We start from the raw sequence: 27431 nt of genomic DNA, 5'->3' as shown, positions 1-27431 counted from the left end.
AAATACACTTATAGTGCTGGTGACAGCTACTCATGGGCTAGTTAATAATGCACCCCATTGTTCTAGGCTATGCACAAAGAACAATAGATATCACACTCTTAAAAAGAGGAGTTTAGTAAGAAGAGGGGATTAAAAATACTTTATAGAGCTAGAATGAACAATGAGACAGCTGCAAGTAGTTAATCCTTAATTTTTGTTTTCAAATCTGGTGGCACTAAGATGCCACAAGAAAGAGAAGAAGAGAAAGAAAGGAAAGAGAAAGGAAAACAACTGTTGAGGTGATCAAGAGACTTGGATGTGGAAAAAAGGGGAGCATGAAGGGCACCCTTTTGTCCTTCAGATAGGATGGGGGGGGGTTCTGTGCAGCCTCATACAGGGGAAAATCTGGGAGCAAATTTGCCAGAACTATTTATTATTCTTCTTTGTATAAGTTGCCATTAGGAAGAAAGTTACTACAGACTGAAACTTTTATTTTGTATCCTGAACCATTGTGTGGACTGGATTAGTCATGCCCAGAGTAGCATTTATATATATATATATATCACTGCTACTTTTCAATTTAATAATTCCTACAGGAAGCATGACAATATACTTAAGAAACATGGTGAATTTTACTGCATTTAGACTACAGGAGCCCTATAAGGAATGAAGGAATGGCTAATTGCTTTCTGAAATTATGGAAGAGCATAGGTGATATCAAATTAAATAGTTTAATATAAACTAGTATTTAGGAAGAGCAAATTGACATTGCTAGCCAAGAATAGAAAATGTCCTTAGGAACAATATTTCACTTGTGATTTTCAATCAACTCAACTATATTGAGTTTTTCTTAAAAAGATTGGCACCCACTTTCCTGTAGCATATTAAAAATCGTTGGAGAAAGGCAGCATACTGAAATGAAGTGCTATTTTCTTTTATAGAGTAAGGCAGAAGCTGGGGTTGTACCAAAAATAATGGTATGGAATTAAGTAACTGTAAAGTCCCCCTTGAAATTCTCAGGTAGGATGCAGTGTTGTAGAAGCATTCAAGTGACAGAAGAAAGAGGAACTTAATTGATGAACCAGTAATTCTGGTTTTTCGAGAAGAATTACTGGTTCTACTTCTGAATGATGAATAACCCACAAACTGAATTGAAGTGATGTTGGATTCACCTTTATTACACACGTGTAGTTAACCCAAAATTTGAAATGTTCAGTATGTCACGTTTCTGAAATAATCAAGGACATAGCTGACAGTATCTAATTTAGATCTAATACTAAAACTCAGTTAAGCACTAAGGCTGCCATTGTCGTGCTGAGGAAAACCAAAAGAAAAAATGCTGTCAGAATTTGAGAGTGTATCTATATTGTGCCTTGTCAGGGTCCTTCTTACAGTTACCATCACTGTAACACTCAAATCCTTTGCTGAATAACAATAAGGGTGTGGTGCACTGAGCTGTAGGTGCCTTAGAGCCACTGATCAGGGAGAATGCTGTGCTTCAGTCTGGTCCTGTTGTAGAATATCCTGAGTTGACAGGAAAGTACAACTCCTGTCCCAGCACAGGTCACCCCAAGGGTCACACCATGTGCCCGAGAGCATTGTCCAAATGCTTTTTGAACTCCATCACGCTTGGTGCTGGTACCATTCCCCTGGGGAACCTGTTCCATTGCCCAACCACCCTCTGAGTGAAGGAAGATTTCCTAATGTCCAACCTAAACCTCCCAGGCACAGTTACATTCCATTCCTTTGGGTCCTGTTACTGGTCACCCAAATGAAGAGATCAGTGGCTGTGAAGTCCCCCCAAGTCTTCTTCAGGCTGAATAAGTCAAATGACCCCATCCACTCCTTGGCTTTCTCCTTCAGACCCTTCACCATCTTCATAGCCTCCTTTGGGCATTCTGTATTAGCTTTAGATGTTTATTGTGTTGCCCCCAGTACTGGAGGTGAGGCTGCCCCAGAGCAGAGCAGGACAATCCCCTCCCTTTCCTGGCTGGCAGTGCTGTGCCTGATGCCCCCAGGACATGCTGGCTCTCCTGTATTTGTTCCTGTCCTGTTGTTTCCTTGAGATTTGTTGCTTTTTATGTGGATCTGAAGAATATCTGTGCTCAGAAGCTCTTCTGCCTCCTTCTGGGTTCAGTTGTTTGGGCTGTTCTAGCGACAGATTCTGCCCATGAAAATTTTTCCTCTCTCAGTTTTATTGCATGTATACAAAGACTCTTCCACACTACAGTGTATAGTTGGACAGCAGTATTCTTGTTCAAAGGAAAACAAAATCTGGACTATCTGCATTACTTCAGGAAGATTTTAAGTGGTTCATATTCAGCTTTCATTTATTTCAATTTTAAAACTCCAAAATCTGAAGCATAGATTCTAGCAGTTTGTAGCAAAGTATTTTCTTGTGATCAGCAGAGGTTGAATTTGAATTTTTCAATGCCCATTGATGGAACTGAGTTACAGAAATAGGCAAACTCTTGCAAATTAATGCCATGCCAGGTTTTAGATACAGCTATGTTTATGCTGTTTTTGTCATAACACTAAAGGCTTAATTAAAAGAAGAAGGGATTTTGTAAATGCATACTATAAGGCAAAGTTTGAGGTTGGTGAAGGAAGGGAGGAAAAAAGGCAAGAAAATGGAAAGAGGGAGGTGGTGGGAATAAGTACACAAGCCTTGTGCTCTGTGATAGGTTGCTATAGAGAGGGCTCTCAATGTTTGTCCCAAGGAGGTGGGGGGGAATGAAGAAAATAAACAGTGATTTGCCTAATTTTTACACATGCAAATACTTAGGCTATGCCTTGGGAAAATTCTTGGACTAAATAATTAGTAAAGCAATAGACTAAATTGCATAAGAATGTTGTGTTATCTCAGAAATTTTAAAGAAAGGTAACACCTTTTCTTGAAGGAATAGAGGTGTAATTCATACTGCAGCAGTGCATAGATGCTTTAGGTTGATGGTTCAGATGATTTATTGAAATTTCATCTGTATTTCCATGCTTTTTTAGATGTCTTTACAATCACGTATTTCTTGACTGCATTTGTAAAACGACTAAAATGTAGAGAGTAATAATTTTTAAATTGCACAAGTCGGTAAATCTGGATAGCAATTGTTTCTTTAGAAAATAGGAGAGTTGTGTTTTGTATCCCCCTTTATGGGAAATTGTAGTTTTTCCTCCTTAGTATTACCTTTGGAAAGCAACCTGCATGTGGTATTGTATTGATAAAACTAATCATTGTAGTTTTTTCAGCTATTTGGGCTGGCCTTGTTTCAAACATATGGAACATAAACCAGAGATTGGTGTTGAAATGTGAATGAAATTTATCTTTATGGACTGTTGCCCAGCCTGTTTGAGGAAGAGCTCAGACATCCTAGCAAGGTTTCAAATCATTAGACTGGTTGACCAGTACCTTTAAACTCATTTTTGTATAAGATGGGTATGGGAAGGTGTTTATACATCAAGCCCTGCCAACAGCCAGCAGCATGGCCTCATCCATACCACTGTTTGTGAATGGTGCTGTTTGGGACTGTGCCAAGGACTGGGCTGGAGCCTTGTCCAGGAGAGTGAGTGTGGTGGAGGGAGCTGTGTGGTGGTGCCATTCTGGAGGGAGAGGTTGGATAATGCTGGTTCTGAGCTGGAGGGAGAGGTTGGATAATGCTGGTTCTGAGCTGGAGAGAGAGGTTGGATAATGCTGGTTCTGAGCTGGAAGGAGTGGTTGGATAATGCTGGTTCTGAGCTGGAGGGAGAGGTTGGATAATGCTGGTTCTGAGCTGGAGGGAGAGGTTGGATAATGCTGGTTCTGAGCTGGAGGGAGAGGTTGGATAATGCTGGTTCTGAGCTGGAGGGAGAGGTTGGATAATGCTGGTTCTGAGCTGGAAGGAGTGGTTGGATAATGCTGGTTCTGAGCTGGAGGGAGAGGTTGGATAATGCTGGTTCTGAGCTGGAGGGAGAGGTTGGATAATGCTGGTTCTGAGCTGGAGGGAGAGGTTGGATAATGCTGGTTCTGAGCTGGAGGGAGAGGTTGGATAATGCTGGTTCTGAGCTGGAGGGAGAGGTTGGATAATGCTGGTTCTGAGCTGGAAGGAGTGGTTGGATAATGCTGGTTCTGAGCTGGAGGGAGAGGTTGGATAATGCTGGTTCTGAGCTGGAGGGAGAGGTTGGATAATGCTGGTTCTGAGCTGGAGGGAGAGGTTGGATAATGCTGGTTCTGAGCTGGAGGGAGAGGTTGGATAATGCTGGTTCTGAGCTGGAGGGAGCAGTTGGATAATGCTGGTTCTGAGCTGGAGGGAGAGGTTGGATAATGCTGGTTCTGAGCTGGAAGGAGTGGTTGGATAATGCTGGTTCTGAGCTGGAGGGAGAGGTTGGATAATGCTGGCTCTGAGCTGGAGGGAGAGGTTGGATAATGCTGGTTCTGAGCTGGAGAGAGCAGTTGGATAATGCTGGTTCTGAGCTGGAGGCAATGGTTGGATAAGTCGGTTCTGAGATGGAGGGAATGGTCAGGGCAACTGTGGTCAAGTTGAGCTCCATGCTGAGCATATTTTTTTGTGATTCACTCCCTCTTTTTTGTGCACTTTTGTTATTAATATTGTTGCTGTTACTGTTCTTATCTTTTTCCTCTTTCCAGTAAATTGCTCTAATCTCAACTCATGATCTTTACCTTTGATATCCTAATATCCTGCCCACTGCAGGGGGAGGAGAAATGACTGACAGCAGCATGGTTTGGAGAGTCTCAGTCAGAGCAGTAAATTCTCAAATCTCGACAGTCATACTGTGTTTTCTGTTTTAACCTACTTCCAAGTTTGAATTCTTTATTGATAATCTCAGAGATCCCAAAAACACATGATCAGAGAAGTTAATAATCTTCCAATGCTTTTATCAGGATGCTCATAACTCATGATTTTGAAACAAATACAGTAATGGTTATTTTTTTTTTAATGAAAAGATATCCATGAAAGAAAGAGGAGGGATTTTAAAATAAATTTGGAGCAGGTGTGTACTAATAGTCATTGTTTAGTAGTTCTGATCTTTTTTTCTCTAAAATATTTCAGTATCTGTGCCTATGGTGAGCTTCTCTTTGGTTACTGTGCTCTATTGTTCTTCCACACTTGTGAAAGGTTAGGGAGGTGTAACTGATAGAGCATGAATCTGTGGGCTGTTGTATCTGCTTACCAGTTTTCCAAAACAATTCCATTCCATCTGTGACTTCATGTGGTTTGACCTTCATGCTCTAGAAGATTTCTTCTGAGGGATGAAAGATGAGTAAGACAAGGCATGTTTTACATAGCAAGTTGTTCAAAATGGAATAACAGTACTTTTTGTATTAATGTGAATGCATTCTTAAGAGGTTGAAGTTAATAATTCCTTTCTTGTTCTAATAACAATTCTGTGTGAAAGTGAAAAAGACTGATTTCTAGTGTCTTCACAATTATTGTGAAGAATTATAATGAACATGCCAGAATGAAAAATTGCTACAATTTTTCTTTGCTACAATGCCACAATTCATTCATGAGGAACATTGTATGTATTTATTACATAGAATAGGAAACAGAACTCCATGAGAAAAGAAAGAAAGATGAACTTGTCGGAGGAAATATTAAATGGAAATGTTAAAACCTTGTTTAGTTTTCGTGTTAAACCTGACATTGCATGGAAGCACTAACTCTTTCCCCTCTAGATATGCAAGAAAATAATGAAAATGTGGAGATTCACTTTCAAATAACCAGTGACAGAAGAGGAACCCCCACCAGCCTAAACTCAAAGCTTCAGTCAGTCTTTGAAACCATCTTTCACTCTCAACATCAGCTACATACTGCAACAAAATTGGGAATTTATATCCTTGACATTGTTTTGCATGCAGTCTAGTAAGAGATGAGTGCATCTTTTAGGGCACAAATTCAATGCCTACTTATCAGCCTTTTTCTCTCCTGCTATCACAATCTGAGTTTTGGAAATACACCTTCTGATTGGAGCAGTACTGTACCAAAACTGTGTTCTCTGAGCTGGAGACTTGGAACAATGGAAGGGAAGGTCCTAAATAATAATTACTTTCTAGTCTCTCATATTCTTGCCAGAGAGCAACAGGAAGAGACAAATTTTTTATGCCAACATGGATTTGGAGACTAATTTCACACCTATTCTACTTGGTCCACAGCTGACACTTTTGTTCAATTTTTTTTCTCTCTATCCCACCATAATACTATATTGTTTATAGCAATATATCATCATAGTAATATACTAATATCAAAGATAGCCGTGCAGGGCAGAATTTAATTTTTTCAGGCATTTTCCTTACTGAGAAGATAAGCATTAGTCTAATTCTTATTCTTTATTTTTAAAAACTGCCCCATTTATGTTATCCATTTGGGAATAAGTTCCTGGGGAATGGCAGCCATCACGAGTTTGGGGTTTAGGCTAAAATAGATGAAGTCAAAGAATCAGCCAACAGCAGACAAAAATGTATGTGTGTGTGTATGTATTTATAAAGAACATAGCAGAAATGTCTCCCTATATAACGCTTACCTACTGTTCTGTAAGATTTTTAGACATATCACAGACAATCAATCACATTTTTTCATGGTTAGTGTGAAGGAATGCTTCAAATGCAAAATAGCTAAGAGAAAAAAAGAGAAGTACTTACGCCTACTGTGTGGCATAATTACACTGAAAAAGATGAGATCCTAATCTAAAAGATCTGCTTGAGGTGTGCTCCTGGGATCAGTTTGTTCGTGAGTAATTACAGCAGAGAATCTAAATTGTCATTGTGGTTCAGTAGTGCCCAACAACATGAATATGTTACTGCATGTTGGTGAAGACTGTACATTTTGTTAATTGAATTTCTTATCTGTGCAAGTCAAACTGAGTAGGAAGAACAAGTATGGAGTGCCCCATAGCTCATCCTAATATGTATGGGGCTTATTAGACCAACAGAGTTGGCTTCTTTAATATGCCATCCAGGAAACTGGTCTGTTGCAAGAATGAGGAAGGGAAAATTCTTATGGGTCAGTTCAAGAAACACAGTCCACATGTGAAAAACATTAAAATGCTCTTGGAGAATTGTGGTCACGCAGCTGTCACAAAGCAGAGGCAGGAGCAACACAGTGTGACAATAGCTGATACACTGGGTTAGCAGGGGCCTGGAAGAGAGGAGTAGGAAGCCTGTGCCTGATGCAGTCAAAAAGAACAATTGGGTGGGATTTCAATCCTTTGTGGTACGCCTACCTCCGAGTGCCCAGCACAGCGCTCGTTGGGTGTGAGGCTCCTCACTGCCTGCACTGTGCACATGCCCATCTGCAGAAAACCTGCCCTGAAAGGGGAGGAAGATTAAAGCATGTGATGATATAAAAGCTGTGCTGCATAAAGGAGACAAAGACAGCCTGCTATTAGAGGCTGGTTTGCTGCAGTCTGGCACAAACCTTAGCTGTGTATATCGCTGTGCTAACACTGATGTGATCGTGCAGCTCGTGGTATCCTTACACCTGACTCTGAGCCCAGCTGCTTAAAACCTTCTGCACAAACTTGACTGTGGAATGGTCAAGGAACTGTTGATTTAAAGTTTAATGTAACAGGAATGATTTAATTCCTGTAGATGTTCTGGCCCCCACAACAATGGAATATTGTCCCCAGACATAGAACAAAAAGCTGTCCTGAGAAATTTGCATATAAAGCACTTAATTATGGTTTGTTTTCCAGCTTTTTAAATTAGGTGAATCTAGAAAAATAGAGTTTGTAACTGTTGGTGTAGAGAGATGCTTTAAGTGGAACATGATGTTCATGACTTTGTTAAAAAAGGTATTAATTTGGAAAAAATATTTGACAATAGATGTAACCCACTAAGTAAAAGTATTTGCTATACTTGCCTAAAAGCCATAAGCCATTTTGTCACATACTGCCATTCATCTATGTATTCTAGCTTTCTAAGTAGAATTTCTTACATGTTTTCTTTCTGAGTAGAACTTATGCAGACAAAGTCTCAGGGGTGCCAACTGGCTTTCTTTGTCAGTTTTTTGTGGTGATGATTTCCCAAATTATTTTTTAATTTTTATTTTTTATTTTGGTGATCAAGTTGGGGGGAAAACCAATTGAAATTGTTATATAGTGCACTGACACTTGTTTGAAATGCTTGGTTCGAATTGCAAAATTTTCAAGATTGTGCCAACTTTGCTTTTCACCAAAACAAAACAAAAAAAAAAAAAAAAGTAAAGTTTGTCAAGTACAGAATGATTTTATTCTGTTAAAAACTCTTTTCTCCTGTAATTTGCTCTAGCAAGGGCACACCACTGTGCAGTTTTGGGTCCCTCACTACAACAAAGACATGGAGGTGCTAGAGTGAGTCCAGAGAAGGGCAACCCAGCTGGGGAAGGGTCTGGAGCACAAGTCCTGTGAGGGAGGAGCAGCTGAGGGAGCTGGGGATGTTCAGCCTGGAGAAAAGGAGGTTCAGGAGTGACCTTATTGGCTCTACAGCTGCCTGAAAGGAGGCTGTGGCCAGGTGGGGTCAGTGTCTTCCCCCAGGTAACAAGTGGCGAGGGGAAATGACCTTCAGTTGCACTAGGGGAGTTATACATTGGATATTGGGAAAAATGTTTTCACCTAAAGGGTGGTGCAGCATTGGAACAGGCGCCCAGGGAAGTGATGGAGTCCCTATCCCTTTAAAGAATGAATCAGTGTGGGACACTGTGATATGTTTAGTGGATGTGGTATTAGGTCAATGGTTAAATTTGATCTTAGAGGTCTTTTCCAGCCTTGATGATTCTATGATTCTTTAGGTAACTGGACTTAAATAATTTTGATTACTGAAAAATGCCAATAATACCCATAATTCTGGCATATCCTTTTATTTCTGGCAAATAATTCTTAGGATGTACTATTTTGTGCTTCACCTCTGACCATAATATTATTCTCATTAGGAGCTGGAGGAATTTTTTCAATATCTGTGACATTTTCAAAGCTGAAGCAAAATCTGTTTCAGTGTTGGATGACTTTTAGTTTAAGAGCTGTATATGCCACAAAATAGCTTTAAAATTTATCATTAAAAGCTTTACATTAAGGTTGAACTATTAAGTAGAAAAAACCCCAGTACACCAAAAGTTATAATTGACCAATCATGAGTTACCTTTTCCATCATGAAGTTTTAGACCTTTGTATTCAGGACTAGGCCTTATTTTTTACAAGCACTAAATATGTCCCATCAATTTGAATGAGAAAGGAGGTGCTCAGCTGGGTGGAGGTTGAGGAAGTAGCAAGTGGTTGTATTGTGCAAGAGAGGAAGCAAATTTCAGGGGGATTTCTGTTCATTTCACACTTCTCATGCAGGGCTCTTAAATGAAAACACAACATGACTGAGGGATCATTTGCAAAGGCATTCTTTATATGAGCAACTGGAATTGTCTCTATTTATAGACTGGTGGCAATCACTTCCAACAACTGGGTTTCTTGGTGTATTTATCATACGAGTGGTGCCAGCAGGAACTCTGTATTTGCTTCCCAATGCTGCCATTTTTAATGAATACTTCTTTTTAATGGAACTTCTCTATTTTTCTTCTTGGTGTTGGTTTCATGACTACAGAGTTAAAACTACCACTGTCCTTCCTTCCTGAGGTAAATTCCACACACTTTAATGACTGGGCTGTGAAATTGCACATTGATAGAGGTGGGCAGAGCATACATAAGTGGCTTAATGGAAAGGAATAATGTAACCCTGGGCTGGCTGGATTAATGGAAGCGATTTGTTACCAGCCATCAGGGATGTGGTGTACACCTTTTCTAACAACCAAATGTTTAGCATCACAACTTTTGGAGGGTTTTAACCTACGTTTTTATTTTTTGTTCTGCACAAAATGAACTGGGAGTGGCATGACTTCATGTTGTCCTTTTTTTGGGGAGGATTGTGTCCAGTAAAACTTACTATTCTGTTTTCCAGTTGAGTCATTGATCCTTTAGTCAGTACAGACACAGACATGTATTGGGAACTGTCTGTTCTATCTCTTTACCTTCTAACAGATAGAACAGAGGGGGGATAGATGCACCAGCATGAGGGAGCAAAGCCTTTATCTCTGGTATATCTGTCCTTCTCTGTGTCCCACAGGCTACCCATGCTCTCTGTACAGTGCTTTTATGTGGTGTCTCTAATTCTTGTCTCTAATGACAGAGTCACGTAGTCATTACCATGCTTCACCCTTGTGGGTATATTATGTTAAAAACATTTAACTTCATCAGGAATTAAAAATATGCTGATGGCCTTCTGCTGTGCCCACTGAAACCTGTGGCAATATTTATACTTTTTTAAATGAAGCTTTGACTGATTTTTAGAAAAATTTAATTTTCAAAGGTGAACGTATTTTGCTGAGAAGTTATGAATGGATTTATGTGATGAGAAAGATCCTAAAATTTTCACCAGCAGTTCACTGAACTTTTTTATCTTCCTTCTTACACTGAGCCTTTTCTTAGGTGACAGCATAATGAGAAACACTTTATTTTGAATTATTATTGAAAAAGAATAAAGGAAAATATGAAAAGCCTATTTCTTACTAGGTGTGTTACATTAGGAATTCATGTCTATTTTAGATAGTTTTGCTACCATCAGTAAATTACTGTGTTTTTCTGTGGGTGATACTCTACGTGTCTGTTGACAGTGTCTCTGTACATCCTCCTCCTTACTGCAGATCACACATTATTTCTCCTTGGCACACCTTTAGGGACTATACCTGACCCTCCCTCATCCTTGGAGGATGGAGTGGGTGACAGCACAAACTGCAACAAGCTCAGAGAGGTGTTGGATCCTGCAGCCACTGCAGAGATGAACCACTTTCTGCTTAGGCAGATTTTTTTCTGCATGGTGGATCTTGTTATTTTTGTTTAAAGTAGTAATGTCTCTATAATTTATGTCTATTGCTGTGAGACTTGAGAAGTTTAAATTCCATCTTTGATCCATATTAGAGCGGTTTTATTGCTTAGGAAGTGATGCATTCCTGATGAATGCTCTCTTTGTTGTTCTCTGTAATTCAGCAAGGGGAAGGATCAGGTGCCCTTGTTGAGCAGCAGTGAAGTGGAGAAAGACACCTGAACCAGCTGAGGCCTTGGTGGCTAAGGTTTCATGACTCTCTTGGTCACTGCCAGGGGCAAGCACCACTCTGTGCACCTCTGGGACAAAACTGATGGGGTTCCTAAGATAACTCCTCAAGAAAGTGTCTTTTTCCAGAATTGTCATGATTAAGACAAGACCAGTGGAAACAAGACCAGTGGAACACATGGAGCTCCAAGTCTTGTGTTATGGATGAAGTTTCTGTGCTGACACTTTGTATAACCAGCTTACCAAATCTACACCAAGATTTCAAGATATGTCAGCTTTCAGTTTTGGGCCCCTCTCCACTCCAGGTGCTGGAATGGGTCCAGAGAAGGGCAATGGAGCTGGGGAAGGGTCTGGAGCACAAATCTTGTGAGGAAGGAGCAGCTGGGGGAGCTGGGGGTGATCAGCCTGGAGAAAAGGAGGCTCAGGGGGCCCTTATTGGTTCTACAAGTGCCTGACAGGAGGCTGTGGCAGAATGGGATCAGCCTCTTCTCCCAGGCAGCTGGCAACCACAAAAGAGGGCAAAGCCTCAGGCTGTGCCTTTGAAGATTTTGTTTGGAGGAATTTCTTAACAGAATGGGTTATTAAACACTGGAATGGCCTGCTCAGGGAGGTGGTGGAGTCACCATCCCTTTAAGTGTTCAAGAAAAGAGTGAACAAGGAACTTGCTGCCATGGTCCAGTTGACAAGGTGGTGGCCAGTCAGAGGTTGGACTTGATGATCTCAGAGGTCTTTTCCAATCTAACTGTTTCTGTGAAAATACTTTCAAATGAGCTACATTGAAGAAGTTTTTTTACCATAAAACAGTAATGAACTCTGGTCCCTCTAATAGTGGGGGCTTTGGGATATGAACACCAATAGTGTGCTCAGAGCTATAACCAATAGCATTTTTATCTTTTATGCATCTGGCTCTGTGCAGTTCCTGAAGCTTTTCCATATTTTGATGATCATTCATCTGGATATCCCATTATTATCCAGACTTTTCAGTTTCTTCATATTATTGATTTCTCTTTGTGCATGTCTAAGATGGAAAATGTTCACCAGACTTGAATGATCTATACACTGGCTTGTGTGTACTGTGTAACTTGGAGAGCTTCAGCTAGTTGTAAATAACTTTCCCTTTGTTTTACAGGCCACTGAAAGGCCCCTGAGAGTGTAAAAAACCCACGCTGATTTATAAGTGTTTACACTAAGTGTAGTACCTTCAAATTCATTTGTCACAGTATTCCAAGCGTGGCACTGTTTATTTGCAACGCTTGTAGCTTTCAATTTTTATTGCTTTTTATTGTTTTCTATTTCTTTATAATTAGAATAGCTTTATTTAGCACAGCAGCAATGGGTACCTCTCCAGTCTGATTCATTCAACTCAGTGTGGTTCACTGAACCAGAATATTTTTGTTATCTCCTAGCTGTGCTGTTATCTTGGTAACTTTTACACTGAATGATTATTTCATCATTAAACCAGAAATTTCTGGAAGTCTTGAGGGAACTGTATACAAATTAAATCAAGAAGTTCTTTAGCTGCTTACACGGGGGGTGTTTATAAAAGAATACAATTTCCTTGGGGTTCCTTCATCTTTCTCTATGGCCTTCATTATTCCCTCTAAGTTTGATCTCTAAAAGAACATTCTGTTACAAATAATTGTTTTGGCTGAAGAAGCTAGATGACACTGTCTTACACTAAGAGTTCATTTATTCTTTAATAATTAACAGAGCTGATTCTGAAAAGCAGCTGTAGGTACTTAATTTCCTGGGAGAAAAGAACTAAAAGCCTGAATTCTAGCACCTGGCAAAGTGAGATGTTAACTCTTTAATTTCTGCTGTAATTCTAGGAGCTTTTGTGAAAAGTGTTTACCTGGGATACAGGATTCCTTAGAATATTGGTTTCAGTAAATGTGAAGTGTTTGGTGCAGGTTAGGATCTTCAGTATTTTGCCCTCTCAAATTTAAATGAATTGTAGCTTACAAAGGGGAAATATGGTATTATCTCTTCTCTCATTAAGTGAAAATAGAAATCAAGATATTTCCTCCCTTCCATTCAGTATGAATAATTTCATGTTTATATAGTTTTCCTGAAAGTATGGATCTCTTTTGCATGCACAGCAAGTTTCAAGAGGAAACAGAGTTAGAAACACATATTTTATGTTTAGTTTTCAAAGTGGCAAATGCACTTTTTTTAGAGGTTTTCTGATATGGATTCAATTGCTGAGAAATTTGCTGTATTTGCACTCATGAGCTTTTTCCTGTTGCCTTACAGTTTAATTTTCTGCTGAAATGATGTGAAGTTGTGGTTGTGTAGGGGAATTCAAGAGCTGGTCCCAGTGGAGATCCTGTGTATTAAGGCAAGAGACTAGGAGTTGAGGTTTGTGTAAGACAGGGAAGTCTGCAGAAAATGGAGAATACTGGAACAGGCACTGGAATACAGCAGCAAAGTATTTGTGGAGATGTGCTCAGCTTTTTGCAAATAGTGTGATATAATTATTAAAAATTTGTTGCAGAAGTCAGGAGGCCATTCATGCAATTTTCTTCTTTATGGGAAAGAGCTCAGTCTTTCTTGATCAGCTGCAGGTGGAGAAGGATGCTTTTGTCATCAATCATTTAAGTATGGAATAGACTGGGAAGTCCAGACCAACTGTCTTGTCAGTCTGATGCTGTCTGAGGTTGTATTGTCAAGTGTTCATCAGTGAACTCCTCCTGCACACAAATGTTAGTTTCCTGGGGTTCATATTTTCTTCAAGTGCAGAGTGGTTTTAAGTAAATACTGAGAAAATGGAGTTAAGTGGTGGTGCCCAGCATAAAAGAGTATCACCTTGGAGCATCCTATGTGTGCTGATGAGACCTCATCCAGGCATCCTGTATCCTCTTATAACAGTATAAAATAAAAAGGACTGAAACAGCACTGTGGAATTCTGCAAGATTCATAAATAGAAGAAATAATGCTGGTTTCACAATATGCAGGAAAAAGATAGATGTGTTTGTGTGTTTACCCATTTAGTCTTTTGAATACAGTAGCATTTAATTCATAGTGGTGCCAAATGTGTGTGTATTGGAGGGGTGGAGAGTGTTTAGAAAGCTGAAAATAAAAAAATGCCCTTTTTTTAAGTACTCAGAGTGCACTGTCTGCATTTTCCATTGACTAAGGACTTTGAGAAATATTAGTTTCAATTAGTGACAGGTCATTAGCCGAATGAGTGGAGGCTTGGGGTTTTTTTCCCTCTTAGAAAAAGATTAGTTCTGTGACACCTCAATGCCTTTTTTCTTGTTCTGAATGGCCATGCAGTTACAGACAACTTCTATTATTAAAATATAAGTGTGGTAATCTGTGTTTTCAGGGTAATTATTGTCCCTGTTCTTGGAATGACAATATTTGTAGCCCATCTTTTGGCTTGTTATGGCTGTCTGCACCATTACAGATTCAGGTGAGCATGTATTGATTGCTATGTGGGACTTGCTTTTTTACCTTGGTGTATAGCTACCAGTATTATTTCATTATAGGACTTTATATTTTGACTACTAAAAATTAAAACAGCACATATACTATTTCATAGTTTTGATTTGTCTTCTAAACTTCCTTTGGCTTTTTGAAAAGAATCCTGTCAGCAAAAAGTCTTGAATTTATTTTTTGGAATTGTTAAGAAAACAGATGTTCAAAATCAACCATTCTAAAACTTGGCAAAAATATTTTCCCTAATGTTTTTTGTCTACTGTCTTCCTGTTATATCTGGAATCTGTTTAGTAAGTTTGGTTTGTCATATTTCTTATAGAGGATTATGTGAGCATGACTTACCTATTCACCCAAAGCCAACATAACCTAAAATAAGGATGCTAAAATTCCAGGAGACAAGCTCTGTTAGCTTATTCTCCCATTTCATTTCACCTAGCAGCCTGGGCCCAGGGGGAATGAGGAGTGTCTCATTACAGAGTACTGTAGAATGTAGAATGTAGAATGTAGGGCACTTCTGGAAAATGGGAAAGGTGGGTTTATGCTTTCTCCCCTTGGTCCCATAGGGTGAAAACCAAAGGCAACTTTGCTATAGCAACCATTCTTTCAAAAGCATTATCCCACCTCTTTTTTAGGTGCCTATTCTCAGCTTGCTGTTTGAATCCCATATGGCTGCAGGGTTTTCTGTGAAGCCTGTTTGAGACTGAATTTTGCACTCCCTTATCCCTTCTTAAATACATTATCTGAGAGGCACTACCACTGTCCCAGACAGTTTTTGTTTTTAACCCTCTTTAAATGGGCAAAGATTAGGTTGCATTGTTCAGAATGTGTTTTTTTAACTGCTGCAATTTATATTTGCTCACATTGTATGTAAGAGATGGCTTTTCTCTAGTGGGAAAATAATTTAGTCTGATATCATCCTAATGCTGACTCCTCAGTAAGAAAAAATATCTGTGATTGAGGTACTATGTGATCATATCACTGTACAGTTTGATATGAAGTACTAAATATGGCAGGAAGAGCTGAATGCAGTTCTGTTTCTGTTCTGTAGTATTAGCAAAATAAAGTTGAAATGTATGCAAAGAACTCTGTGTCTGCTCAGACTTTGTTGACTATTTATGCATATTTTATATATATCCCAAATAACACACTGTAGCACTCTGAACTGCTGGACTTGTATAAGAATGGGAACAGAAGGTTACACAAGTCAACATCAGAGTACAGTATGTTGCTGTATGTTGTGCTACTCCCTATGCTATATGAGAAAGCTTATGGAGTAAGTACTACAGTGCATGCTATATATTGGCAAACTCTTCCTACTTCTATGATGATTTTTATTGTTTAATAACTACCTGCAGTGTTCTGGACACTTATGTGTGTTTGTGCTGGGTTTAACCAGCCAGACAGATGAAACCAAGCAAACTGAGACACCAAGCAGGACTGTCCCCTACCATGAGCCGGAAGCTTGGCTGGGGTTGTTTGATTTTTGTAGCTCCATCATCATAAATTGCACAATTATTGAAAGAACTGAAACCAGAAAGAGGACTAAGTACTTGGAAGTCCTTAGGGAAATTCTGTTAAAGCTCCTTTTTGGTGCCCTATTTTTAAAAAGGGAATTATTTCAGCTCCTTGTGCTGAAGTTTGAATAGATAGTTTCTGTGAAGGAGCCTGCTTAGAGATCCAAAGCCCTCTGACTTCAGGGAGTAGTGTGCATCTTTGACCCAGCAATGGTCAAATGAGCTGTGATCCAGAGTGCTTTTAAGCAGAGGAAGGTACTATGCTCTAACACATCACAATTATCACTTTTACATACTAGATAATATTTTACCTGTGCAAAGGTGTCCACACATGAATAATTCAACTGGGATAAAGTTATCCAAAAAAATGTCTTTTGGAAGGTTATCATGTCTCTTCAAATGGGCATTCATAGTGATCAGTAGAATCTTGGTGAAACTTCTGCTTCGTTGCTAGAATTTTTGAAATATGAATAAACCTCATGTGGACTTTTAAAGAGAATCCTTGGGAGGTTTTATGACTCACTATTGGCATGGACTTCACTCAAGATGCTACATTATATTAGATACTTCATGTTTTTCAGAAATGCTTGAGGAAATAGCTTGTAGTTCAGCACATTAGAAATAGCACTGGTAGCAGATGGCCAAGAGCAAGTGCTGTAGAAAAGTTGATTGTGTGACTCTGATTTCTTGCAGGCATGTAGTGTAGGCTGAGCAAGGTCTTCCAGCTCTGGCAAAATGAAAGGTTTGCCACTGAGCTGTGTAGCTGAGCACAACCCTGGTATTTGGTGGGTGACTGTGACTCTGAAGGAGTTTGGAGAATTGCAGCACTGACAGCAAGGGGAGGTAACTGTCCTTCATGAGCAGCTGATCCTCAAACAGACTGGCTTGGCAGTGCTCCCAAGACTCTGATTCAGTCAGTTCCTGCCTAATGAACTGAAGACCACCTTCTTGATAATTAAGAAGAAACAAGCTGCCTGGATTTCATCCAGCTTCAGATTTTTGTGCTGACATTCTGAGTACTTAGATATTTGTGCTAGGTAGTTGACTGCTCTAAAGTCATCACCCCCTAAGTCGTGTGGATTGGAGAGGAAATTTCTTTATTTTTGCTTTGTTGCATATGAGGAAATCTCTACAACATGCATCTCTCTGATTGCCAGACTGCTTTTTCTGAGTATGCACACTTTTATTTCAGTTTGGATACTATCTCTAATGTAAATGTTCTATGTCTGAAAGAGTAATAACACAGAATTGCAAGGTATCAGGCATTCAGTATATTCACCTAATTATGCCTGGATAAATTTCAGTTTAGTGACCCCCTCAGGAGTAGGCACTTCACAGACTTCTTTTTTACAGTAACATGGGAAGTGATAGCCCCAGCAATCACACTTTGTTCCAAATTATTTATATTCAAAGTAATCTAAACTTCTTGAAATAGTGCCAGGGTTTGGCACAAACAGTGGGTCTCAGCAGCAGTCAGTATTGCCTTACATCATGCATGGAAATCAGATAAATTTTCTCTCTCATTTCAGTTTACACTCAGATGAGAGTTGAGCAACCTTTCTCTGGGCTGTTTTTCATTTCTTATGTTTACTTACAGCTCTTCAAGTGTGTATTCCATGTGGAAGATCTTTCCAGTCAAAACCAGGAAGACAGAAATAATATGGTACTTGATAATTTTAAGTGTCTGAGACCATGACTGGTTATTTCTCACTGCCACTACACCCAAAGGGTTCCTTTTGTTTGAATAAAAACTACTTATTGAATTGGAGTTTTGGGGTGCAGGGCTGTCTTTCTAATTCTTCCTGTAGTGGTAGGAACTGGTGAGATGTCAGAAAATAGATTTATGTCTGAAACTTTGGAGGTCCAGTAGTATTTGTCTAGTCTAGTTTAGAACTACCACCTGCTCTCCAAGGAGTCTCTGTACCACATTTCAAAGTACCATATTTCTCATTCAAGAGAAGTAAATCCTGACAAAACATGAAAAATCTCACACTGACATTAGGTCACCTTAGCAACTGTCATACAGTTAAACTGGGGAAGTGATGATTTTGCTATATGAGGGAATGGGCATAGCTGCCATAGGTGGGATGTTTACAGGGATCTGTGACATGCTGGTGTAGCTTCAGCAGCTGGAGATGGTCTGTTTTCATGCTGCAGCCTGATAGTCATGCTGGCAAAACTGTAGTCTTGATTTGAGTGAGATGAAAAAATATTTTCACAACTCTTCTTCTCTTGAAAAATTCTTTCTAATACAATTTATGACTTGGGGGTTCTGTAGTTTGGGAAGGGTACACTTATATTGATTGGTTTTCCTGCCATGTTTTGAGTAAAATATATTATCCAGTGATTATATCTGGATTTTCATTGATTTCTTTATTGATAGATTTATTTCCTGACCTGTCAAAGGAATGAGAAAGCATGACTAACATGTTTTCTGATTTTACAATTGCCAACTGTATGTTAATTTTCATTTCAGAATTCATTCATGGCTGAATTCATGTTCCACTGATTTTGAATATATTTACCAGGTGAAAACTAGAAAATTGACTTTACTTGGAGTGATGAATTAGAAATTATCAAATTTACATCTGTCTTGCTGACAAAGCAATCCATCTAGAGTAGTGCACAGATTTCAGTGCATGTGTATTTTCAAAATGCACTGTCTTTTTATGGTTCATTTTTCCTACAAGTACTTTGTGTTGTATTTGGGTTTGTAGGTGTTTGTGTCCATCTTGGGGAACTATATGTGAAACATAACTCTCAGCTGGAAAAACTGTAACAAAAAAATAGTTTCACTTAGTTGAGCTTAGCAATAGTTTGTATCACTATTTTTTAATGCCATAATCATGTATGGATTGAAATATGTGCCTAAGAATAGTAGTAGGACTGCTTTTTGAGCCATGATGTGAATATTGCATTTAGCAGTGGCACATAGCAAAACAGAGCATCTGAGCATGGCAAAATAGCATGTACTGAGTCCTGTTGGGATGTGGAATGAGCTAGAGAGGTAAAAAAAATAAAATATTGAACACCATGACTATTTCAGATTATTGCACACCAGCACTGTGCAGTCATTCAGAATAATTAATGTCTGTGGTGCCAGTCATTAGTCATGGTCATGGTGCCTTAGGCAAAAGAGATGGGGACCACAGACTGTCTCCTTGGAGTACACACAACAAATACAGAAGGTGTGCTGCTATTGCATGAGCAGCCTGTCATCATCATCAGATGATGAATTCCTTTGTTTTCCAGGAAATACATACTAAATGGAGAAGTGGGGGAAACCAGTCTTGCAGCTTGTTGTAACTACTAGGACTCATCTCAAAAAGGATAAGATTTGCCTCAAACAATAAACCACCTTTTAATTAATCTCATTTTAGTCTGGGTATGTAATACAGGTCAGAAAAATCACTTTGTAAAAGTGCCTGTTTCCATTGCCTGTAGCTGGAATCCAGATGACTTGTGCAAGTGATGGATGTCTGTGTAAAAGGCATCTCAGTTTTAGATGGTGGGATTCTCGTGTGCCAAATCCCAGTGTTCATGCAATAAAATTCAGTGAACCACAGTAATGTTTTTTTCAGAACCAAAATAAAATGTATCAGGTTTTCCATGAGACATCTAGTGGTATGCACTTAGAAATGAACATGTTACTGAAATAAGCAATAAAGAATAGGAAACTCCATATTTAAAACAGCAGATTCACAGCAATGGTTTTTTCTTTGTGACCCAAATGAAGGCAAAATAAGTACAGATTTGTAACCAGAAGAGTAAGTTTCTCATCATAGATGATAAGAAAAAATCCTTTTAGAATTTGGTCTATGGGCACTAGTTGGGAGAAATTGCAATTCTTAAATATATTGTCCATAACCACTGATAAACAAGAAATATTTAATGAAGGAACATGCTGAAAGTAGCTACTGACTGAAATGTGTTTCTGGCAGAGAAAAGTGATGTTGTGCAGAGACACAAGCTCACCCAGAATAAATAGCTCAAGAGCATACTCTCTGGACTGATCCTGCTACATGAAAAGGACTGATAAAGTGATTCAGGATGGGCATGGATGAGAAAAAAAACAGTTTATTTTGTGTGTTCTGGAAAACTATTATCAGCTAGGCTCTCTGAGACTAGCCTAGTCAGTGCTGTCATAACAGTATCCAGGTTATTACATTAAATTCCTGATTTGTTGTAACTCTTTTGACATAGAGGTAAGGACAGGATGTACCTGTACCTCAGGTTGAAGTACTCCCCATATGCCCAGCAGTTACACTGTACTGTAACACAGATTGTTGGCTCCCACCTACAGATACGTGCACTAGGGCACAGCTGAAACAAAATAGTGATTTACATTATGATGGGTTATATGGTGCTTACTTGGTATGTTATTATTGCTGCTCTTTAAATAAATCCCCTGAAGTTTATTTCTGACAAGACTGTAGTAACTGTAGTACCATTAAACAGTCATTAGGAACATTTTGTTTATGTAGAGTTAAAATATTATAGTTGTTCAAGAGATTGCAGACTTCCTTTTGTGGACATTTGTAATTATTTGGGACCAAATCCAGTTTCCAGTAAACTGGATAGGAATCTCACTCAGTTCCAGAGGGACTTGTGTCAAATTTCTTTAGGTTTTTGAAGATGCCAAGTTTTATAAAATTGACATTTTAGTTGAGTGCCTGATACAGTGGGGACCAAGACTTCCTTTGGGACTGTGCTTAATATGTGCAAAGATACACTTTACCATGAAATCTTTTTTAATTGGATGTGGTAATGAAGAGGTTGATGGGTCTACCTGGTTACTAGTTCATAAGTTGTTTGTATAATAACATAGGAAGTATGGGAAATAAACAAGAGGACACCAGATCTTAGTCCAGTAGCAGCACTGTGACTGAACTGGCACAGCAGAGACATGGTGGAAGGACAGGGAGGAAGAAGAGGCTGTTGTTTATTTTGGTTCAGATATTTCTCCTGTGACCCAGCTCTAGAGGGAGTTGGACATATAGATGCTCCATGAGTAATAATAACAACAGGAAAAAGCTCATGGGCTCCATTGTTATGCAGGCATTGCACAGACCACCAAGCAGTTCAGGGAGGTGGATTTTTGTTGTCAGGGTATAGGCAATGGTGAAAATGAATTATTTTAATAAACAGTCACATGCTGGAGGTCAATGAAGGAGAATACCAATGTGCTTTGCAATGTACTTAGGACAAAATTTTGAGACAGTGGGAAAAGTAATCTAAAGGGGAGCTATTATATTTCATACTAACTCTAAGGGAGAAACTGTTAAAGATTTGGGAGAGAAAAGGCAGGTTGAGTGAGAATTACCCCACAATGACAGGACTTGAAGATTTCAGGAAGGGAAAGAGGTAAAAGAATTAGAACAACAGGTTTCAAGGGGATGTGAGAGCACAGTGGGCATAACCTTTTTGTAAATGAGTATGGAGAAAAGAAGTTGAAGAATTGTTTGTTCCCTAAAGAAAAATTATAAAGAGAAAAAACGCAAATTGAGACAGCACAAGAGAAGGACAAAAAGCATAGTAAAATAAATCTGTCTAAAATATAAGCTTTTTGTCAAGCACAAGAAGGAATAATGTACAAAATTAAAACTAGATTATTTAGAACAAATACAAAAGAATAGCAAAGATGCAGAGAAAAAAAAATCCAAAAAACACATCAAAGAAGCCAAGACCAAAAAAATGGACAAAAAAAGATTGTGTACAGTAAGTACATGAGGAGTAACAGAAATGGTTCTGGAAGTATATTTTTGGTAAGAGCATGTTACAGGAAAGTGTTGCTCTACTGATTAACAGAAGCACATTGGTCTTCACTAGTGTTATTTTGAGTATATGGAAAACAGCTAGAACAGAGAAAGGACAAATCAGACAGCACCTAATGTGTTAGGTGTTCCCAGGTTAGCTGTGCCTCAGATTTGCTATATTTGGAAACTGAAAGAATTTTCTAAATTAGTCTCAGCCCTGTTAGCAGTTGCCATTGGGAATCTGAAGAAGAAAAAGGAGTGTGAAAAAAAATCCAGAAAAATAGAAAAACACATCCTTAAAAGGAGGCAGGAGCTATGGATGGAAGAGCCCTGTCACAGATTTGCAGATAATTTTTGTTCCTAGAGCAGAATTTATTTGTAAATTCTTAGAGGAAAGTAACAAACAGCAATCAGCATGGATTTGTTGGAACTATCTAATACCCTGTAAAAAGAGATTAAAATTTGTGCATAAAAGAAAAGGAGCAGATGCCCTACATTTTCATTTTAAGAAACTTCTGAATGCTGTCTTAGAAGAGTCCCCAGTAAACAAGCTAGGGAGCATCAAGCAGTATTTATATGTAGGTTGCATGGGATATAGTTGCACAACTGGTTGGATAAGGTAAACCCCAAGTAGCTATTGCTGTTTCACTCATGGGTATTCCAAAAGAGTTTATTTTAGACATTAATATGTTTTTTCAGCAATAATCTGGATTATGTTTTAGAGAATATGCTTCTTAAATTTGCAATTGTCACAAAGTTGAGAATTAATTGGAAGGATGCCAGAGAACAGGATTAGAATTGAAAATGATCTTGAAATGGCTTTGAAAATAAAGTAATATTTGGCAGGTGAAAGGGTATGGCACTAGGGCAGAATAGCCATAGACTGGCACAGGATAGATGGTTAAGCAGTGGGTTTTGAAAATTTTATATGTCATAAATATTATATGAATAGACATAGTCAAGGTGTTGTAAAGAAAGCATGGATGGATGAAAAAGACATATGGCCTGTAAAATGTATGGAGTAATTAATCTGTTATACTCAGTACTCTGCTCAGTTCAAATACTGGGACCAGTTTTGGGCATCACATTTCAATAAAGATATAGTTAATTAGAGGGAGTTCAGGGAATGGCAATAAAGATAGTCAGAGAGCTGAAAAACAGGACTTGTAAGGAAGAAAAATGAAGAACCAGAATTATTTACCCTTGAAAGTAAAGGGTAGGTAGGAACAAAAAGTTTTCAAGTATGTGAGAAGCCCCAACAGAGCACCTTGAGCCAACCAACCAACCATCTGAAGAAACACACCCTAAACCACCTTGAACCTACACAGATGAAAGGTATGATCTGATCTCTGCATCCTGTTTGGATAGCTTAAATTATAAAAGAAAGAATTAATTTAGACATAGAAAAAAATCCTGACCATGAGATGAGATACTCAAAACAAGTTAGATGAGAGATTGGTAAGTGTATTAGCAGTCCTTCAAAACAGGGCAAGCATATCCAAAAATGATACAAGTGTAGCTTTATTTCATCTGCTGTTTGGAGTTGCTCTTGATGCCCTCAGCAGTATGAATGTGTTACATTGCTGTGTTATTGCTGTGCCACACAATGTATTTTCTGTTCTGTAAATCTTGTGAAGCACTGCTGTAATTTGAATTAAGATCTTAATTTTTTCTTTTATATTTCAGTGTGTGCAGAAGCTTACAATCCTGATGAGGAAGAGGACGATGCAGAATCTAGGGTACGTCATGCTTAGAATCAAACACTTTTTCAATTCTCAGGCATTAAATTTAGGAGCAAAAATGTAACCAGCTTTACCATTCCTTTCCAAAAACATTATTATAATATACTTTAATAATCTCTTGGGGTTTTGTGTTGAAGGAACATTTAAAAATTCTCTGTAAGAGTCACCCATATAAGGACTTGATGTATTGTTCCTAATTACCAAACCTGTGGTACATGGTTGAGGAAACATTTTTGTGCAATTGTATATACCCAAAGAGCACCTGCTTCTAAAAACTCATACTTGGTGTCCTTATAATCTTGTGGTAGTTTCCTTTTTCAAAAGGCAGAAGAAAATTGTAAAATTGCTAAGATTTTTCAAGGTACAATGTGACAAATAATGAACTGTATTTATTTATTTTATTTGTCACTAGTTAGTTTTTAAGATGAAATAGCATGAGTTTCAAGAGAATTTTAATTGTTTTTCTTCTACCTAATATTCTGGCTTGTAACACTGTTAAAAAGCTTACCCTATAGTATTACAGCTATACATAGGATATCTTTTGAAGCATATGAGTTGAACAACTTGATTGATACTCAGATGAACCAGATGCTGGTAATTTAGTAAATCTCCAGCTCACTCAGATAGTGTCAAGTCTGTTGTTTACTCTGGGAAATTTCTGATATAAATTTAACACAGATACTATTTCACTAAATATTCTTTAGAAAGTAGTCAGGGCAAATGGCTGAATGTAACAGTGGTACTTTTTATAAAACATGCAGACCCCAAATATGATTAGAGAGTGGTAATATTTATGTAGCAATAGTGTAGGTAAAGGTGTCCAGAATGGCTTGCAGAAATGAACTGGATTCCACAGGTGTAAATATCTTGTGAGCTTAAATATAGCAGTGTTTCATTTGCTAATGCTATGGTGATACAATTTTATCATTGCTTGTTCATTCAAATCCTGAAGGTTTTGAAATAAGAGAGTTATAAACCATGGCCAAAATATTGTGTAAAATGCTTAGCTGAATTAGCTCAGTCCTTCAGCTAGTGCTACTATATGATAATCACTCTAAGAGCTTTTGTATTGTATCCCTCAGATTATTCACCCCAAAACAGATGATCAAAGAAACAGACTGCAGGAGGCGTGCAAGGACATCCTTCTTTTTAAGAACCTAGACCCGGTAAGAAATTCTGGGTGATGAACAGCATTTAGCATGTGCTAAGAATTACTTCTTTTGAGCTTTGGAACAGAAATCTACAGATTTTACTTTTGTAAGATTTTAGGTATGCTTTCTTGACCATTTAATACATTCCAAATATGCCATTTTTATAAAATGATAGGTCATGTATAGAGTCTTTTGTTTACCACCATATTGAAATACATTAATATGAATCTGTACATTAATAAAAATGGAAGCATTAATTGTATTCATTATTGTATTTTCTAATTTTACATCTTCCTGTACACTGAAGTCTATAAACACATCAGTTAACTGGAATGTTTATGTTTTCTCTATTAGTTACTTTTTAACATCAAAAGGTGCTGAGTGCAAAATCAAAACAGAAAATTACCACCAAAGCCTTCAGTTTAGCTATGGATGTAATTGAAAAAGTGAATTATGAAACAGAGGGAAAGAGAAAGGTACCAGTGATATGTTTACATTATTATTTCCCTTAATGCAGCTACCATAAAAAAGCTTCAGGTAATTTTCTTCCACTCAAATAATTTCTTTCTGTTTCATATAAAAACAACTATGAGCTTCTATGGAAGCCTAAATGCACTGAGTGAATGATCTGGATCAAACAAAGGTGATAATGCTACCAAGAAAGCACAGAGGATTGTTTTAGGGAAAAGGTGAATGTATCACTCATACTGAGGTTGGGATGACGCACAGCATCCCAAGTGCTTTCTCAAGAGATTTAATTCAGTGCTGTCAAGGGAGGGAGCATGAGGGAAAGAGAAACAATTATGCAGATTTTTAAGTTTGAGAACAGAAAGTTTAAAATGTGATTCAAGAGGGAGCTAATGGAAGGACCAGCCTGCAGCTCTGTTTGGAAGTCAGTTGCTATTACAGAGAATGCACATTAATTTGTGCTGCAGATTTCCAGCTCCTGCTTTTGTCTGCACAGAAACTGAACCCTGACCCTGGGTACTGTTCCCTTAGAAGCCCTGAGGAGCAGTGAGCCACAAAGCCCCAGCTTAGCAAAAGCCTGGAGTTATTGTTGTGGAAGGGCATCAAGTCTCAATGTGGATGCCAATACACGAGCATTGGGACAGTAGGGATCCTGACACAGAAGGTTTCCTAACTCCCTCATGCTGCCTGTTTAATAGGTAGTTAATCAGCTGCTCCACTGTACTTGTTCAAGCTAAAGCCATGCACACATTTACCCTTCTGCTCCTGAATTATTTTTCCAAATAGCTTCAGGGAATCAAAGCCATTTGTGGGCATCTGCTCTGGATATGAAATTGTTTTATTATATATTTTCCTTATTGTTTGTGTGTCCTGGCTTCCACTTGGCTGGACCATCATTACATTAGCCTGCCAATGGCATTTTGGCAGACCCCTCTTGGTTAAGCTCTGAGCATTTCTCTCTTAAGAGCCCTGCAAGACAATGGATTATTATGCTGTGATGTTAATAGTGCTCACAGTATCACTCCTCTGGATGGGATCTGCTTTGCATTACACTGAGAGTTAGATCTTCTGTCTCAACAGTCATCAGCCACTTGGTCTGCAGGATAGGGTTTGCTGGATATATTGCAGTGTTGTGTAGACACAGAGCATTAAACTGCTCCAGTGTGGGCACTTGATGGACTTTTTCCAAGGATGAATTCTTCCAAGGAATACTGAGGGATTATTTCCTCTGTTCCTCTGAAGCTCTTCTCAGGACTGTGCTTGCTGTCTTGATACTGATGTTTCGAATTATTTTTTAAATTTCTTCTTTCAGTTTAGTTACTTGTAATTGCTGATAGTTCCCACAATCTGTTCCAGGTCTTTAGCAGAAGATTTCTCAGCTGAGTTCTCCCTTTGTAAAGGTTTGCAATCCAAAGCCTTTAAATGCACTCTGGGATCTCCCAAGTCTTGTTCACCCCCTTTTGCTCAGGTTGTCCAGTGGATTAAGAACCCTTCCTCCACTTACAGGCAGCATTCTGAAAAGTTGAATAAGATAATTTTGGTAAAGGAGTTTTTCATTACAATATTTTTATTCATAAAAGATACTGGAAAACTACTGAGCTCTGAAGAGAGCAAAGCTATTAAAATGTAGCCTTCTTAAGTCTGGCTTGTTCCTTCTGTGGAGCCAGGATCTGTAGTCCCTGGGGAACTTCTCCCACTCCTCCTTCTTGTTCTGCTTCTGAGCAGGGACTCAAGGGCTCTGTCACTGTAGTTGCAGTAATTAAATATTCCTGTGCCAGCTCTCTTCCTCACCTCTGCCTCTCCATGATAGATGCTGCAGTTTAAAGAGTGTATTAGCAAAAACCTTATTCATTTTGAAGAGAGATGGTATCTTCTGCTGCTAAAGCTCAAGTGTCTGGAACAAAAGTCAAGCTTTGTATTGATAGCATCTCCTGCTCCCACTGTTGTGTTTTTTGGTTGTTCTTTTCCCTGTATTGAACTTCAGCTTTTTTCTGCTGAAGTTCTTTGTATGAAAGTCACCATTTCAAAGGTCAGAGGGGAACAGGAAATGTAAAGGGCTTAATGGGCTCCCCCCCACCATGGCCTTTTAGAGGGTGTCAAATACCATTTTCAAATACAGAATAACATGTCTTCATTCAGTACATGATGCTCAGTGAAGTCCACCTTTTTTTAACACTTTATCCCACCCTCACACACTGTATTTTAATTTGAATGGAAGGACAAGATAAGGCTATCACTAAAGCTGAAGGAGAAGTTGCAGTAGTTGGAAGTGATTTGTAGTTCTCTGCTCAGCATTTTAATTAAAGAGGCCATTTGAAATG

General features: G+C 38.6%; 1 protein-coding gene across 1 annotated transcript in view; it reads left to right on the top strand.

Annotated features, from left to right (window-relative positions):
• PRKAR2B (protein kinase cAMP-dependent type II regulatory subunit beta) overlaps window positions 1-27431 on the top strand; it is a 73049-nt gene that overhangs the window by 32594 nt on the left and 13024 nt on the right. The window contains exons 3-4 of the mRNA XM_056515986.1: window positions 23436-23488; window positions 24574-24657. Coding sequence (XP_056371961.1) covers window positions 23436-23488; window positions 24574-24657 — 137 coding nt within the window. The remainder of the gene's footprint in view (window positions 1-23435; window positions 23489-24573; window positions 24658-27431) is intronic.

This window comes from Oenanthe melanoleuca, chromosome 1A (genome assembly GCF_029582105.1).
Source record: "Oenanthe melanoleuca isolate GR-GAL-2019-014 chromosome 1A, OMel1.0, whole genome shotgun sequence".
Taxonomy (NCBI): Eukaryota; Metazoa; Chordata; class Aves; order Passeriformes; family Muscicapidae; genus Oenanthe; species Oenanthe melanoleuca.
The sequence above is the reverse complement of the archived record's forward strand: the minus strand, read 5'-3'. Positions and strand labels throughout refer to the sequence as shown.